Genomic DNA, 17730 nt, shown 5'->3' with positions numbered 1-17730 from the left:
ACTTTCCAGGAATGGTGCCTAACATTTAACCATGGAGCACTGAGACATAAAACACCCATATATCAGTTTTTCACTTTGATCAGTGGGTACATGTAGCAGTACAACTTGGGCATTTAGAATACCAACTGCTGGCCTAAAGCAGGGGTTGGGAACCCCACCCAGCCCATGGTCCAGATTCAGACTGTGGCCTACTTGGATCCAAACACCGAGGTTCAGGGCTCCTCTCCACAGCATGCAGCCCACAGTAGCGTAGCAGGTGAAGAGCCCTGAGCCTCAGCCTATGGGCTCTGCAGGGGACATGAACTGGCTCTGGGCTCCACACACCACCCCTCCTCCCGTCCCTCCCCCGACTGGGAAAACAGCACATGCTGCCTGCTGAAAGGCTCCCCCACTGCTGTGATTGGCTGGAATGCTGTCCAATCAGAGCAGCAGGGATTGGGGGGGATGCGGCCACCTGGCAGCAACTCAAGAAAAAGCTCCCTAGAGAGGCTACCACCACTGCTGTTTCCCCAACTGGGGTGGGGAGGGGGAGGCAGAAGCAGCGGCAGCTGCCAGAGGTAAGCGCCCCCACTTTCCTCCCACCCAGACCCCCACCCTCAGCCTTTCCTGCACCCTCCCTTCTGCCCAGACCCCTCACTCTGCTCCTGAATTGCCACACTGCTCCCCCAGCTCACTTATGCCCCTTACCTTCTTACCCAGATCCCCCAGCCTGCTCCTGCATCCTCCCTCCTGCCCATACCCCCAATCCAATCCTGCACCCTTCCTCCCACACCAAACACCTGCTTCACAGCAGGACCCCCTTGCACACTAAACTCTAAACCCCCTCATTTCTGGTCCTGCTCCAGCCCTTCAGAAGCATTAATCTGGCCTGGGGGAAGCCCTGAATCTCAGTCCACCCTCTTGCCTCTGATGCTGGAGCGTGAGGGGAGTGAAGTATCTCAGTCAGGGGCCACATCAATGAGGGTTTTGTGGTTTTGTTTTATTGCTTCTCAATTTTATGTTGTCCCAAGCTGATTTTTCTGTGGGTCAGTGGCCCCAAACTCAAAAAAGGTTCCCCAGCCCTGGCCTAAAGGCTGTCTTCATATAACACACAATCACTGTGGCAGTTTAGCAAAGACACTACTATGCCAATGGAAAAACATCTGATAGGCACTAGCTACGTCAACGTGAGAAGTTCTTCTGCTGATGCAGTGCTGCCTATACCAGGGCTTAGGTAAGTATAACTACATCACTGAAAGGTGTGGATTTTTTGCATCCATGAGTGACAGTTACTGAAATACAAGTTTGTAGTGTACATCTGGCCTAAGAACTTGTACTGGAATTGAATCCTTCACACTGTGGCAAAAAGGTAGCATGAAAGATAAGAAATTAAGATGCCACTTGCCAATTATACTACACTAACTGGAGTCCAAGGGTGTATGTTCTTTGTTGGTGTTTGTTCCACTTTCTACACAAAATTAATATGCTCTATGAAAGATTATGAAAGGGAGATTACTGTCTATTTTTTAAACCATTCGCTGCTAGTAATGGCTGTCTGGAAACAGCCAGACTCAAACTCATCTTTGGCAAGGTTCCTTCTGTGGAAAGACTTTGGCAGTAACTGAGGGGTAGTTAAATTTCAGTGTTTCAGGGAATAGGCTTTGTTGCAGCAGCAGTGGGGTGAGAGTATGGGTTTTTCTTATAACAAAATAACTACCCATTTTACTGACACTGAAAAGAGTGATGTGAAGAGGAGACAAAAGAATCTGCTCCAGTATAGTGGGACCTATAAAAAAGAAAGTCCTAAGATATGAAATGTGTATCGTATGCTTATGCTTCAGTTGTGCTGGAGGAGAGCACTTAGGATGGGGTGGGTAATAATTTTTGATGGGAGTCACTTCAAAGAATTTGGTGTGTGGTCAAGGTCCGCACTCTTCCGTGATAATAATGGAAGAGGTGCAGGGTCTGGGATGAGGTTGGGTACAGAAGAGAGCTTGGGACAGCGTACTGGGATTTAGGATCAAGTGTAGGGTCTGGGGAGAAGTTTGGGTAAAGCAGGGGGTTATGACCTGGCCAGCAGCCTAGCAGGAGCCTCAGGGATGCTCCCTACCTTCCATGCCCCAGAATACAGCTCAAAGTGGCCAGCTGCAAGGGTGTGCCCTGGGAGGTGGTGTTCTGTGGATTGTCACCTTGTTGTGGTGAGTGGACTTGTGTGTTTCAGTGAACCTGATAGCCTACGGTGCAAGCACAAGTCTACACAGCTCCCACTGTCCATTTCCTGTCCATGGGAACCATGAGATTGTGCTGGGGGTGGTTGCAGCGTACAAAGGCACCTCCCCGCATCCTCAATTTGTAGAGAGCACATGGCCTCCTCACAACTGGCCATTTTGAGTGGCATTGGAGGGCTCAGCAGGCAGGTAATCTACCCCAGGCTTCCACTGGGCTCTGGGATGGTGGTGGGCCAGATTTTGCCTGTGGGCCATACTTTGTCTGTACCCGACTATATGATGTCTAGTCCTCGGTGCTCACAAAAACTCACAGGACAACATTTCATTGTATAGGTATCAGAGGGGTAGCTGAGTTACACTGTAGCTTCAAAACCAACAACAAGTCCTGTGGCACCTTACAGACTAACAGATATTTTGAAGCATAAGCTTTTGTGGGCAAAGCAGAGGATTTTATGCTCCAAAATATCTGTTAGTCTATAACGTGTCACAGGACTTCTTGTAATTTCATTGTATGTCTTCTGAGTCCTCAAGTGTGGTATCTGCGGACTTTTTTCTCCTGAAACTCCCACACTTCTGCATAAACTAGCATTTTTATTTCATTAGAAATTAGAACATCTTTCATACACATTTTGTTTTCAAGTATTTTGTTTTGAAGACAATTTCTTTTAATTCAGAAAAATTTTCCCAACAGCAGGAAAAGAAGACATTTCAGTGAGCAAAATTAAAAAAAACATTAAAATGGAACCCTTCTATATTGGGCACCTTATTTTATTGCTTGAAAAATGTTATTCCTGGGGATATCATAATGGATGGTTGACAGGGATAATTTTTTTAGAAGTGAGAATATTTTCATTGCAACCTCTCCCCACTACCCATCTCACCTGTTGAGTTTCATTTTGGGATTAAAATAGGAATCTGATTTCTGAGGTGTAGAGTAGTTAGGAAGAACTTGTACATCTGTGTCTGCCTCTTTCAGCACTTCATAAGAAGACTTAGGTGCAGGGGCTAAAAAATATTGGGGGAGGGAGAGAGTTAATGATAATTTGTGAATATCTGATACATTTTAAAAGATCTTTCAAATAACTAGAGCCCCAATTCCTTTGATACAGAACAATGGAATCCTGTAAACAGGGGGGAATTACCATTCTGTGCCAGGAAAGTAGAACACAGTTTATAGTCAAAACACTGGCAAATTTGCGGCCAAATTCTACCCCAATTTACACCCTATAAAATGGCACAGTGTCACCATACAGTGGGGTTACCAAGTTCCGTTTTGAGAATTACCCTTCTTCAAAAACTGTCCAAGTTGAAGAGTACAAGATGCTGCAGGAAATACGTTCTCTCACAACAAAAAATGCCACTGGAGCTTGAGATAGTACTCCACCCACTTCTTGATGATAAAAAAAATAGAAGGCCTCGATCAGTCCAGGATTTCAGAGACCTCCATTTTACCTGTAAGGCACACAAGGGCAGATGCAAGTACTCTCATGAGCACTACAGCAGGTCCCTGTCACAGGCCACTGTGCTGTGCTGTGCCTCCTCCCCAAGATAGGAGATGGGCCTGTGGGGTCATCACAAACCATGACGCCCAACCAAACCTAAGTTAAGCACAAGGAAAAGCAGAAAGCAAAACTGGCAGCTGCTGTGAGGACAAACAGACCCAAAAGACCACTCATTTACATGACCCAGCCTGGTCAGCGCTCTCCAGGATGTGCTCTGCATACGCTTTCTTAGAGATGCAGATAACTGTATGTGCACTGGACATCAGACAGGACAGAGCTGCTCATTTCAGTGTTCCACCTTGAACTACTGTTGGCCACAGCTTCACCAGTGGCTGAAATCACTCCTCTTCAGCTTTGACCCACACTAACCAATCACCACCCGCACCAATGGTTCTGCCAATGCCGAAGGCTTCTTCAGAGTTGGAGACCTTCTCAGCAGCAAAGTCATTAGGCTCACAAGCCTCTTCCAGGCCCCTACACTCCAGGCTTACTTGGGTGGTCCCCATATCCATGGGTCCCACAGTATTATCAAGACTTGGCCTCATGACACCACCGTTCCACATAGGAACCCTATTTACTGCCTGTACCTACCAGCAGTTGCCTCATGCCAGAACCACATCAGCTCTTCTGCCAGCTCCCAGTTTCAGATGTGAAAGAGGGACCCAATGCTTAAATCCAGTACCCTGGTCTTGACAGCAGCTTTCTCCTCCCCAGAAGAGGCCTTGATCCCGCCATCTCTCAACTCCTGCTACAGGGGGTGGCTCCTGAGTTGGGCATCCCCTTGAAGAGGTCCAAGACCAGCTGGTCCTGTTGTTGGATATTCTCCAGCCCTGGGACCAATGCATATAGTTCTGCCAATTCATGACCCCATTCTACAGCCCATAGAGTGGTGTGTCATATCCCAAAGGACAGAATGCTGGTGCTTCGTACCACTGAAGAGGGATTGACTTTTTCCTCGCTTACCCCGGCCTTGCAAGTGATGCACATATTCATGGAACAAGTGCACCAGCACTCTAGTTTTTCCATACAGCCCCCTGGATAAGGTAAAAACACCTGGACCTTATGGGTTTTAAGCTCTAATCCTCCATGGCCTTTCAATTCCACATTTATAACTACTACTCACGTGCACTTTTACTAAACTAGCTAAGCTAGTTTTTGGAGGACATCCTACAGACCAAGTGCCTGCAATTCCAGGCCTTCATGGATGAGGGCCACCTGACATCAAAGTCTGCCTCCAGGTCATGGTGGATGCAGGGGACATGTCCTCCTGCTCCCTGGCCACAGGGCTGGAAATGAGACAGGTTATACTGCTGTCTCTTCCTCAGTGAGGGATGGAGCCATCAACAGCCAGTCATCCAGGTAGATGAATATAGTGTGCGCCCCTCAGCTGGGTGGGGAGGAGCGGGGGGGGCACAGTGACTGCAAAGACTTTGGTGAAGACCAACGGCTCATGGTGACGCCAATGACTGAATTGATAATGGCTTTCACCCATATAGAAGCAGAGGAACTTGCTGTGGGCCAAGTGGATATCAGTACGGAAATATAAAACTTTCACGGTGAGGCCAGCAAACCATACCCCATAGGGCTAGAATAGCACAATGGTGGCACAAACTTGGTCCTTCTGATAGAAGTATTAAATAAGTTGAGATTGAGGTTAGGACGGATGCCCCTGTCCTTTGGGATGAGAGACAATGGGGAGTAAAAGCTCCCAATGAAGGGGGCAGCCTTAGGTATGATAACACCCTCATGTTGGAGGTGGGTGTCATGAACAGAGCTCCCCGGGAAAAGCTATAAGGGGGGCTCCAGTGAGATGCGAAGGTGAAAAAACTGAGAGGTGGGTGTCATGAACAGAGCTCCCTGGGAAGAGTTATAAGGGAGGCTCCAGTGAGATGCAAAGGTGAAAAAATTGAATAGCTGTGTCAAAACTATCTCCATTACCCATTGATCCAAGGTGATCTTGCCACAACAGTGGTTGAATAGGGCATGACTGTGCCCAAACGTGGCACAGGGGCCCACAGGCAGTGATACGGAAAGTTTGCAGTTTTTGACCATCACATCAAAAGCAGGCCTTCTGCTGATGAGGTGTGTCCTTGGAGTAGCAGTGGCTAATGGTCATTAGTGTTGGGAGTGGGGGTACCAACAGATTGGCTCCTGGTACTTATAGTGTAGGTAGGTTTGTATGGCGGGTATGAGTGCTGTCAGAACTATGGCTAAGATTGCTAGTGGCAGGGAGTGAGGGTGTAGATCCCAAGGCACCAAAGAGTCACCACCTAAGACCTTCAATGAAAGCAAGGCCTTTTTTGTCTTTGTGGAGAACAGCTTGTCCTCATTGAAAGTGAGGTCCTAGGCAATGGGTTGCACATTCAGTATATGGTTCTCCCCGTTGCATTTCCTCACCATACCCATGTACTGGTGCCCTTCTTCCCACAGTTACTAAGTCTTTTATCTCAAGCTTATTAGCATATACATCATCTAATTACCAAGGCTCTCTTACATCAGATCTGCTGATGTTCCCAACTTAATATATCCCTAGCTGGTATAAAATAGCATTTTGTGGTAACCTGCCAGCACTTTACTCAGTGATCCATTCTGCGATATCTTATGATCTATGGTTACTTCTGGTTAACTGCATATGCTAAGGCTTTTGGGGATTATGTCTTGTTTAGCTAAGCTATTGTGTTTTGAGCCTGAGATATGCAAGTTCTTTATTTTACTAGCTTTCTTTTGTCTATATCTTACCTAGCAAATACTTACATAAATAGGCTACAGAGCAAGAGGGTGTAACAGCGTAAACACTACAAACTCAACATGTTAGCCTTTTGGGGTTATACAGACAAAAAGAGAAGATCAACAGTTTGGCAACAGTTTATTATGAAGGGCAGATTTCTCTTTCTAAATTTCCTCCTAACCGTGAACAAAAACTTTTTAACACCGGTCTACTTTTGACAGTCCCTCAACCATATAGTCCAGCTATAACATACAATATACTGTGTAAAGGATCCATTTACATATAAAGCAGGAACATAAAATAATTTACCTGGAATATACCTTGACTCAGTTTCTCCTTTATTCACATGACGCTTAATATGCCCTCTCATGTCTGTCCTGCGAGTGACGGTTGCAGAACAGATGATGCAGTGGTAATGGGCTCCCATCTTTGTAGAGCTCTATAAAAGTCAGTGTAGTTTTAAAAATACAGTGAAACAAAATGAGTGGAGTTAACAACAGTGCAGCTATGCTTTAGTGGAGATGCTACCTCTAAGAATTTCTCCTGTTAGCATAATGAATCAACCTCTGCGGGAAGTGACAGCTGTCTACACTGAAGATTAGGTTGGTATAAAGATGTCCCTCAGAGGTGTGGATTTTTCCACACACACACACATTATGTCATTATACCAATGTAAATTTGTCTGGTAAACCTGACCTAATGTCACAGCTAAATTCCAGATGGAACAGTTTAGCGGAAGTTCACACACACCATAAGACACCACACACAGTGAAATGGTGAGTTAACAATGCTACGTTCAGAGGACAAAAAAGGGAGGGTAGTGGATTACAGACTGTGGTAGTAAACCATAAATTCATTGTCCTTATTGAGTCCATGATTTTAGAGTTTAGCACAGTTCTGAATTTAAGCTCCCAGACTCATTTAAGGTGTTCTACAGGTTTCCTTTGTGGACATTAAAAGACAGTAATTGGATACGGAGTAATTCCTTTGTGAAAAGTATTCATCCAGATGCAATAGTGTTTCTCTTTTTTTTATCATTTTTCTGTGCAAGTTCATTCAAGAGAACAGCAATTGTCTTCTTTCACTCATATGGTTGATTGTTATTGGGGCATTTTGTGCGCTGGGTGAAGTACACTATGTAGTGATAGGCATATGTACGACACATGGATTTTGCAGGTTGAGGAGATCACTGTAGGAACAGTGATGCAACTAGAGGTTTTGCATCTGTTGTTATGGAAGGATCCAGTGCTGCTAGGAGTTGCTGTGCTCTGATCTGTGAAGAGCTTGCTTCTGATAAGGTTGGTAAGGTTGGTGGGGGGGAGTGTTTGAACACCAGAAGAGGATGTGGTTCCCAATAAGTATGCACTGTAATTATTTATTGATATCCCATAGGGATTCCAGCATGGGGTGGTAGGTGGCAAGCAGGGCTATGCAGTTGGGAGGTCCTCCAAACCCCCATACTGAACCAGGTTCTTTTGGAATATTTGGGCAGGCAAACCATTCCCTGATGCAATCTAATTCTGATGGAACATCCTTGCTTGATGAATGCTGTTTTAAATGTGCTAAGGTATATATCCCAGACTTTCTCCTCCAAGCATATTCTGCGATATCTAATGGTATGGCTGTAGATAACACACTTCTTGGGACTTTTCAGGGTGGTTATCAGATTTATGCAGGCAACTGTGGTGATCCATAGGTTTCTTTGCATAGTGGTCTACATAAATTAAAAATTATGCACTTAATAGAGATGCTGGATTTATGGTTTACTACAACAATCTATAATCCTTTAAACCCCTTTTTTCTCTCCCATCTTTGCAAAGGTGCTAATAGGTCACTTTCTCTTGCATGGTCTTTTACAATAGGGCTAAATAATCTGCCCACCTTCTATTTAGCTATAACCTGCTGAATAAGTTCCTCAGACCTGAAAAAAATAGCTGTTTAACCTGGAAAGATTTCTCTTTTCCACCAACAGAAATTAGTCCAATAAGTCTTATGACTGTACCCACATTGTGTTGCTAATATCCCAAGTTGCTGAACAGAAGACTGCAGACAAAAATATGTTCACAGAGCAGAGGTAGCCTGGGAAGTGACAGTACTGGCTTCCTCCACTCTACTGTCCCCTCTCTCAATCTGACCCAAAGAGATCACTTCTAGGAGTCCAAAGAAGACATTTATTTTCTATGTCCATTACGTATTTGGCCTCTCCTATGACTGCAAACAAGGTTACTGATTAGTCCAATATATGGTACTATTTTATCAGATATTCACATCTGTTCATGGGGAACAGGACTGAGACCACCAAATTCATTAGCGATAAGCCATTCAACTAAACATCAGAAAGTTTTAATCCTCAGTACCTAAAGGTCTTAGCTGAAACGGAGACCATATCCCACTAAAGAAAACCACCTTTTTTAAGACTACACTAAAACACTCAACAAAAGTTCTTCCTCCTTTCCCCATTTTTTACAGATTAAATATGTGATTTAGTACTTATTACCTGGTCTCCAATCAGGTTTGGCTTCACAGGGCGACAAGGTAAATGACAGATGCACATTCTGTATCCTGGAAAACAAACTAGTTCTTGTCATCTCACAATATGGCAACTACACAGCTATCATATATCATATGCTCTTCAGTGGGTAAGTACTATATTTCAGCAAATGCTTTCATATCCGGCATTCTATCATCCAGCACTCTCAAAAACCTGGCATTTTAACCATAAGAAAATTTAAGTTATGTTTTCCATAAGTACAATATAAAGTAAATACAAAACAATTAGCAAATACAGTGTACGTTTACAGTGTACAGTTGTTGACAAAGTACTCTATATACATCTTGGTTTCTTAATATCTAATCTTATGTTTCTTTATTGTTATGCTTTTATGTATAATGCTCTATTATCCAGACTATTTGAACATCTGTCAACCTCCCCATCCTGGGACTGCCAGATATGAAAGAGTTTATTGTATTTGTCACTTGTTACTACAATGCTTAGTGTATGGGACCTTGGACTGATCATCTAACTGCTTCTATAATACAAATAAAAAGAGTGAATAATATCTACTTATCAATACAGAAAAGCTTCTTTTGCTAAACTTTTTAGTTTTAAAGTCACTTGCAGGCACTCACATCCCAGAACTGCACTGGGTAGTTATTAGGACTTGAAACATCTGACTCGTAACCTTTTCAAAAGCACGTAAATTTTTTGTGCTAAGTCCTATTTTCAAAAATGATTTTTAGACACTTAGCCTTCCAAGTCCCATAGAATTACTCAAGTTCTTTGGAAAAATTTTACCCACAGCCTATTAAATATGGTCAGAAATCACTGATGTGGTGTACCGAAAGGTATCTCGCACTGTCTGGTAATAACGGTTCAGCTGCGTGCGTATGCATCCCACGTATGTTGCACTGACTTGGTGCAGATAGCCAGCATTGAGACTCCAAAAGGGCCCCCAAAGCACACAAAATCATATAAGAATTGAAACACCTGGCCAGGTTTATTGTCATATAAAGTGCAGTAGTAAGTTGTCAGCAGACTCTACTGAACCACTATGCATACGTATGCTCAACAGTTGACCAGCTCAGTCAACGGCAGAATTCTCCGTTGCCTCCTAGGCTGGACAAAGACAATCCCTTTAGGGTGCACATGCACATACAGGTACCAACAAGTTACACATCACTCCTAACATCAACCCTCTGATGTTAACTAGATACCACACATCATCTTGAACATGTGGTTTGATCAAAACATTTCTACTCATCAAGCTGTCGTTCTAGAGCCTGTCCGGAATCTGGGTGGGTATGTTCCTGTTATATGAGGGAATGTGTTGGTATCAAGATGTTTCTTAACAAGGTGTTATGTTATCATCCCTCTGGAATACATTTACTGTCTGTGCCTAGTACCTTGTGACAGGCATGACTACCTGCCCCTCCCTGGTTACAATTTGAGGCCATTCTGCAGTCATATCCAGTAAAAGAAAAAATAATTTAAAATATAACAGTTGTAATCCAAATTATTAAATACTTAAACTTATTAAAACCTATATATAGACAATAAAACAGGTGTAAATGTAGCCATGGATCTAGCGGTACTAAGAAACAATCATCCATGGTGAAAAAACTAAAAAAACCAGTTAAAATACACAGAAACATAATGACAAATACAATATGATAATTAGAGTGGAGCTCTGCGATGTCACATGGCCATCACATCAGTGGTGGCATAGAACATGGGTCCACATAAATTTTACTTAACATTTTGTCCTCTCTCAATTCCAAGGAACAGCATTCCCCATTGGCCTCCAGCCCCAATTACAGGGCCAAAAAAGTAGACACTTCTACTCCCAGTTAGCTCTCTAATAACCTCCTCCAAATCAAAGTAAAATGTCGCATTTCCCCTGTGAGCCTTCCCCAAACTATCAGAATTGTCTTCTCATCAAACAGTAACATCCACCTCCACTGCAATTTCCCCCTAACAAAAATAATATCCAGCTTACGCAAAAAGCCAGCTTTATTTCTTAAATATGGTTCCACTATCACTTTCCATCCTAATCCTACCTATTTGATCAATAACTACAACTATTACCCTATGCTTTTTTATCTGAACATCTTTAATTTTAAAAAACATTCTCCATATATAGATGAAATTGTTTCCCTAACCTTCCCACACCACCTACACATAGCCTGCATTTCATGTCTCCCTCTAGCTACACTATCTGGTAGGGAAAACATTAGCCCTAAATTGTAGTGCAGCAATAAACAAAGAAGATTTAGCTATAAATGGCCTAATAAAAAAAATTACTAATTGGGTTATTTTTAAAATAATGGATCCCAATTCCTTCGCATCTTAAAGTACACTATCTTTCACCTTCCACCTCACTTCACTCTTTCAAGTTTAGGGTAACTTCACTAGGGATGTTTAACCAGTTCACTAATATGGGCTGGATTATTCCCTGCCTGCTGCAGGCAGGGGATTCCTCCAGCCCTGCAGGACCACAGTAGGTAGGAGCGCTCCAGACAGGCCAGAGTAGCCCCATCCGTGATGGACCCGGCAGGAAGGGCAGCTGGAAAGCTGCTGCAGCTAGGGATTGCTTCAGCCATTGTAGACAGAGGCTGCTCTGGAGCACTCCCCCATCCATTGCTGCACAGGCCTCACACCAGGCCTATGATACATGGACTTACAGTGTAGGGCAGAAGTTAGCAACCTTTCCAAGGTGGAATGCTGAAATTTGACCTTTATGTATGGTCCAAGTATTGGTGATACTTTTTAAAGTCACTAATAGTCCTACTTACAACAGCTTCGTTAATAAAGATACAGAGCTTTACTGTTTAGGTGGTGGTTGGTATCATTAGTTAGACTTTTGTTAATCCACAGGCGGCATGGTTATGAGCAAGCTCCTGACTGTACAGGGGAGAAGGGATGAGGCATAGTTCCCCTCTCAGGTGCCAATGAAAATGGGCTCACGTGCCACTCTTGGCAGCTGTGCCGGTGGTTGCTGACCCCTGGTTTAGGCCCTCATCTTACTACACTAATCATGTGAAAATTGCTGTGAACTCCACTAAAGCCTTGGCTGCAATTTAAAGAAACGAAACACTTGTGAATTAGATGCAACTAAAATACAGGCTGAACCACTCTACTCTGACACTCTCTGGTACGGCAACACCTGTACATTGATGTGATTTTAGTTACCCAAACAATCACTTGTCATGGATGTGGCCTGGTTCCCATCTCCCCTCGACTTGCACAAAAATTCAGTTACACAGGGATTGCATAAATGCAGCCCCCACGTAACTCGAGGGTTTACTACACTTTGAGATATTCATCTATGTAAGAGGCCAAAATTGACTTTCATTTGCTTACACATTACAAAACTTTGTGGTATTAATTAAATATCCATGAACTGTAAACTCTGAATTTTATAAAGACACTTAAATGTTGGATTAGGTGTATAAAAAAATTCACATGGTAAAATATCCATTGATATTTCTAAGTATAAATATTAAAAACTCATTTAATGTACAAGCAGTGTTCTCTGTAAGCTAAGCACTTGGGCAGTCATCCAGGAGAGATTCAGTGCCACTCAGTTGATAGCAGCGTGCCCACAGCCAGAAGCATGAGTTTCTATTGGTGGTGCATATCTGCACATTCCCCAGTGCACATAAAATTTATTCAGTATATGGATGGAAAAAATTAGAGGGAACACTGTATACATGTAGCAATTCTGAAACTGGGAAGGAAAAAAAAAAAGTCAGGAAATACACAGACTATGACTTGTTACAATCACCAAATTTAAAGAGGGTCTTAACATTGACTCTGATTTAGGGTCAAGATCTCACAGTCTTTATGTACTTGAAACTCTGACAGATGTTATTGGGAATTTTAAAGGCACAGAGACTAAAGAATTGGGTTCTATGCTTCCACTTAATCTTATGCCGTATTTTGTTCCACAAAATATACCCAAGCAATAAACAAGCTATTGAAGTATAAAAGATTTTACCTTCAAATTCAACAGAAACTTTCCAATGCAAATTTTGAAGGTGACGATGGAGCTTATAACTATAGCAAGCTTTAAATTTCTCTTCAGGACACAGTGGGCAAGGTTTTTTGCCAGCTGAAAATTCATATAAGAACAAAACAAAAAGAGGTAGATGTATACAGTGAATAAGCAGATTAGAGAGGTATATGCCTCTAACGTATTTGTGTAGCCTTCCATAGATACTACTTACACATTTGAGAAAACACTATTTTCCTCCACATCTAGTACTACATAGAATTGTTTTTTGGGTTATAGCAAATTAAGCTCTGTAAATACAGACATATTTATAATCCTGAAATGCCACTCATGAAGGTATTGTATACTCCTTTAAAACATTTAATATTTTCCAATTTTTGTTTTATTCATGATGCTCTATCTATTGCCTCTCTTCTGTTAGCTCCTTGGGGTAGGAGCCATCTTGGTTGTGTGTTGGTAGAGCCATTAGCACAGCGAGGATCCTGATCTATGACTAGTGTTCTCTAAGCATTACCACAATACAAACAAGTAATCATAACAACTTCAACCCAATCCACTCTCAGTGAATTTCTCAATCAAATAATGTATCAATGTGTAGTTAATGTCAGAACAGTGACTCTGATTATTCAGACTCATATCTAGTTACTGACAAACTTATGTTTTTGCCATTTTTTCTCATGATTCATGAAAAGTCAATGAAGCTTCAGGAGCATATGTTTGATATTCATGCCAGAAAAATCTATCAGAGAATTACATATTTTAACTATACAGCTCTTGCTATTATTGATGCACAAGGCAGAAAGATCCTATCTTGACTTTCAGTTTACAGAATGAAGCAGCAAAAATGTAGCACTTTAAAGACTAACAAAATGGTTTATTCGGTGATGACCTTTTTGTGGGACAGAACCACTTCTTCAGGTCAATTCCATTTCCAGTAGACTGACACGTATAAATACAGAGGACCAAAAAGAAAAAAAAATACAATAGAAACTGACAAATCAAATAGGATAGAAGGAAGGGGGTAAGGGGGGGGGGGGGATGTTAATTGTCCTGTCTGAGGTAATTATGAGCATCAAAGAAATCTGAGTTAAGAGTACACATTCAAATTTGACACATTAACACGTGGAATGAACAGAGACATCAACTATCTCGTGCATTATAAGGACTGCTTCCCTTCCTTTGATGCTTGTAATGATCTCAGACAGGACAATTAACTTCCCCCCACCACTCACCCCCTTCCTTCTATCCTATCTGATTTGTCAGTTTTTATTGCAATTTTTTTCTTTTTGGTCCTCTGTACTTATATATGTCAGTCTGTATTGGAAACTAAATTGATCTGAACAAGTGGGTCTGTCCCACAAAAAGAGAAGTTACTCACCTGTGTAGTAACGATGGTTCTTCGAGATGTGTCCCCATGGGTACTACACAGTAGGTGTCGGGCTTGCCCTGGCGCCGCAGCTCAGAAATTCTTCAGCAGTCTCCGTCGGGTCGCGCATGCACCGATGCACGTCGGCTCTTCGCGTGCTTACGGTCACGTGTGCGATCCGGTCCCCGCCAGTTCCTGATCAACCGCTCCGGACGGCCCTGAAAAACACACAAACAGAGCTCCGAAGTGAGGAGGAACGGGTGGGTAGTGGAGCACCCACGGGGACACATCTCGAAGAACCATCGTTACTACACAGGTGAGTAACTTCTCTTTCTTCTTCGAGTGGTCCCCGTGGGTGCTCCACAGTAGGTGACTACCCAGCAGTAACCCACCCCCCCAAAAAAAGGAGGTGGGTACCTGATTTATGCGCAGCTTGCCCGTGAAAGGACTGCTGTTGACAGGCGTGTATCCTCATCAAGCATCCTGTGCATGGCGTAGTGCTTGGCGAAGGTGTCATAGGAAGACCACATCGCCGCTCTGCAGATATCTCTCACCGCGATCCCTTTGAAGAAGGCCGTTGACGCCACCATCGCCCTAGTAGAGTGGGCTCTTGGCGGAAGTGGCAGAGGAGTCTTGCGAAGCTCGTAACACAGTCTTATGCAAGACACAATGTGATTTGAAATCCTCTGTGAAGATAGCGCTTCTCCTTTTGACCTGGATGCAATGGACACCAGGAGTCTGTCCGTTTTCCTGAAAGGTTTAGTTCTATTGATGTAGAAGGCCAGTGCCCTTCTTACGTCAAGTAAGTGCAACCGTGCCTCTTTATTTGAGTTGTGAGGCTTAGGGTAGAACGAGGGCAGCACTATTGGTTCGTTAATATGAAAATCTGAAGAGACCTTCGGAACGAAGACTGGGTGTAATCGTAAGACCACCGCTTCTTTTGAGAAGATCGTGCAGGGTGGTGTGGACATTATGGCCGCGAGCTCGCTCACTCTGCGAGCTGACGTGATTGCCAGGAGGAAAGTCGTTTTAATGGTGAGTAGTCGAAGGGGGACCGTAGCCAATGGTTCAAAGGGCGGTCCCGAGAGGGTGTGTAGAAGTAGGTCTAAACTCCATGACGGCGGTATTGGTTTCCGAGGGGGGTACAGATACACCAACCCCATTAGGAAACGCGAGACAACAGGATGGGCAAATGTGGTTGATCCATCCTCTTTATGCCGAAATGCTGATATAGCCGCCAGATGCACCTTTATAGAGGATAGCGAAAGTCCCTTTTGTTTGAGTTGTAGCAAATAGTCCAGAATCGTAGATATGGTGGCGTCCTGGGGTATTAGTTGCCTGGAGGAGCACCATTCGGAAAAACGCAACCATTTGTGCTGATAAGTCTTTCTGGTAGAAGTTCTCCGACTACAGTCAAGGACTTGTTGTACTCCCTCTGAGCATGTAGTTTCTAAGGCGTTTAGTAGGTAGGGGAAATGGCCGATGCTGAGCCATGCGCAGGAGCAATGGGAACCACTGTTGTCAGTCCCAGGTTGGGACTATGAGTATCATGCGTGCTCTCTCCCTTCTGGCCTTCTCTAAGACCTTGTGTATAAGTGTCGTGGGAGGTAATGCATAAAGTAGAGGGCCCTTCCATGGGATGATGAAGGCGTCCCCCGAAGACCCCTGTCCCATGCCCACTCTGGAGCAGTACTGGGGACATTTCTTGTTGTCTCGGGTGGCGAATAAGTTGATTTGGGGAAAACCCCATCTGCGGAACACTTGGTGAAGTAGGTCTGAACGGATCTGCCACTCGTGAGTGGGCGCAAAGTGTCTGCTGAGCTGGTCCGCCTTGACGTTGTGGACACCCGGTAGGTATGAAGCCTTTATGGTTATATTGTTGGCAATGCACCAGTTCCACAGTTGGACCGCCTCCGCACAAAGCGTATGAGACCTGGCTCCCCCCTGTCAGTTTATATAAAAACATGGTGGTGGTGGTGTCGGTATTCATGCCGACTATTTTTCCGCGCAGATAATTGTGAAAATGCCTGCACGCATTGAACACTGCTCTGAGCTCTAGTATGTTTATGTGCAGCGTCTTCTCCGCGGGGGACCATAACCCTTGAGTGGTGTTGTTGTCCATGTGAGCCCCCCATCCCATATGGGAGGCATCTGTTGTAATGAACACTGTAATTTGTGGTTGGCGGAAGGGCACCCCTGTTAGAAGATTCTTGGGGTTTCCCCACGTTAGTGACTTTCGTGTCTTTGTTGTAAGTGACACCCTCTTGTGAACGGTGTGGATTGAGGGTTTGTATACGGTTGCCAACCAATGCTGCAATCCCCGCATGTGCAGCCTGGCGTTTTGCACCACAAACGTGGTGGTTGCCATATGCCCCAACAGTTGTAGGCATGTAAGAACTGGAACAGTGGGGCTGTACATTAGTAGTTGTACGAGAGACTCGATGGCACGAAAACGAGCCTCGGGTAAATACACTCTTGACGTGACTGAGTCTATCCGAGCCCCTATAAACTCTATATTTTGCGTGGGGTCGGTCTTTGACTTTGAGAAGTTGATGATGAGGCCCAATGAGGTGAATGTGTTTGTGGTGATGTGTATCATCCGTAATACCTCTGCCCGTGAAGTTCCCTTTAGCAGGCAATCGTCTAGGTACGGGAAAATGAAAACGCCCTGTCTGTGTAGGTATGCTGACACCACCACTAAGGTCTTGGTGAAGACTCTGGGCGCTGAAGAGAGGCCGAAAGGAAGGATTCTATACTGAAAATGATCTGTGCCCACAATGAACCGGAGGAAGTGCCTGTGGGCTGGATGAATTGCGATATGAAAATATGCATCCTGTAAGTCGAGGGCTGCAAACCAATCGCCGTCATCTAGTGCTGTGATTATCGAAGCCATCGTAGTCATCTTGAAGCGCTGTTTGCGTAGATACTGGTTCAGTGCGCGTAGATCCAAAATGGGTCTCCACCCTCCTGTCTTCTTTTCCGTCAGGAAGTACCTGGAGTAGAAACCTTTGCCTTGAAATTGCTCCGGTACTCTCTCCACCGCCCCTATGAATAGGAGGTGGTCCACCTCCTGCCTTAATTCCGGTAGGTGAGAGGTGTCTCTGAGAAGGGGTGCGGTGGGAGGATTTGGTGGAGGTAACGACTGGAAGGGGATCGTGTATCCCGTGTTTACAATCTCCAATACCCACTTGTCCGAAGTGATGCTTTTCCATTGTGGGTAAAATGGCTTGAGTCAGTGATGAAACATGTACTGAGATTGGCACTGAGATATGGTCTTGGCTTCGCGGCCCTCGACAGACCTGTCAAACCTGCTGTCTTGCACTTTGCCCTGTGGAGGCGTTGCCCTGCTGAGGTCAGCGCCTAGGGCCCTTATAATGTGTTTGTTGATGACGTCCCTGATCATACCCCCATTGAA

The 17730-nt window shown here is 44.1% G+C and overlaps 1 protein-coding gene across 3 annotated transcripts in view; it reads right to left on the bottom strand.

Annotated features, from left to right (window-relative positions):
- The window catches only part of TRMT1L (tRNA methyltransferase 1L), a 70062-nt gene that overhangs the window by 31818 nt on the left and 20514 nt on the right, over positions 1-17730 (bottom strand). For 2 of the 3 annotated variants that reach the window (XM_075002244.1, XM_075002245.1), the window contains exons 4-7: positions 12935-13048; positions 8935-8999; positions 6747-6876; positions 3089-3212 (exon numbers count right to left, since the gene is read on the bottom strand). In XM_075002244.1, the coding sequence (XP_074858345.1) occupies positions 3089-3212; positions 6747-6876; positions 8935-8999; positions 12935-13048 (433 nt within the window). Of the gene's footprint in view, positions 1-3088; positions 3213-6746; positions 6877-8934; positions 9000-12934; positions 13049-14327; positions 14534-14732; positions 14870-17730 lie in introns of those variants that run through there. The other variant, XM_075002246.1, reaches the window with a different exon arrangement.

The sequence above is a fragment of the Carettochelys insculpta genome, chromosome 9 (assembly GCF_033958435.1).
Source record: "Carettochelys insculpta isolate YL-2023 chromosome 9, ASM3395843v1, whole genome shotgun sequence".
NCBI classification, from domain to species: domain Eukaryota; kingdom Metazoa; phylum Chordata; order Testudines; family Carettochelyidae; genus Carettochelys; species Carettochelys insculpta.
The sequence above is the reverse complement of the archived record's forward strand: the minus strand, read 5'-3'. Positions and strand labels throughout refer to the sequence as shown.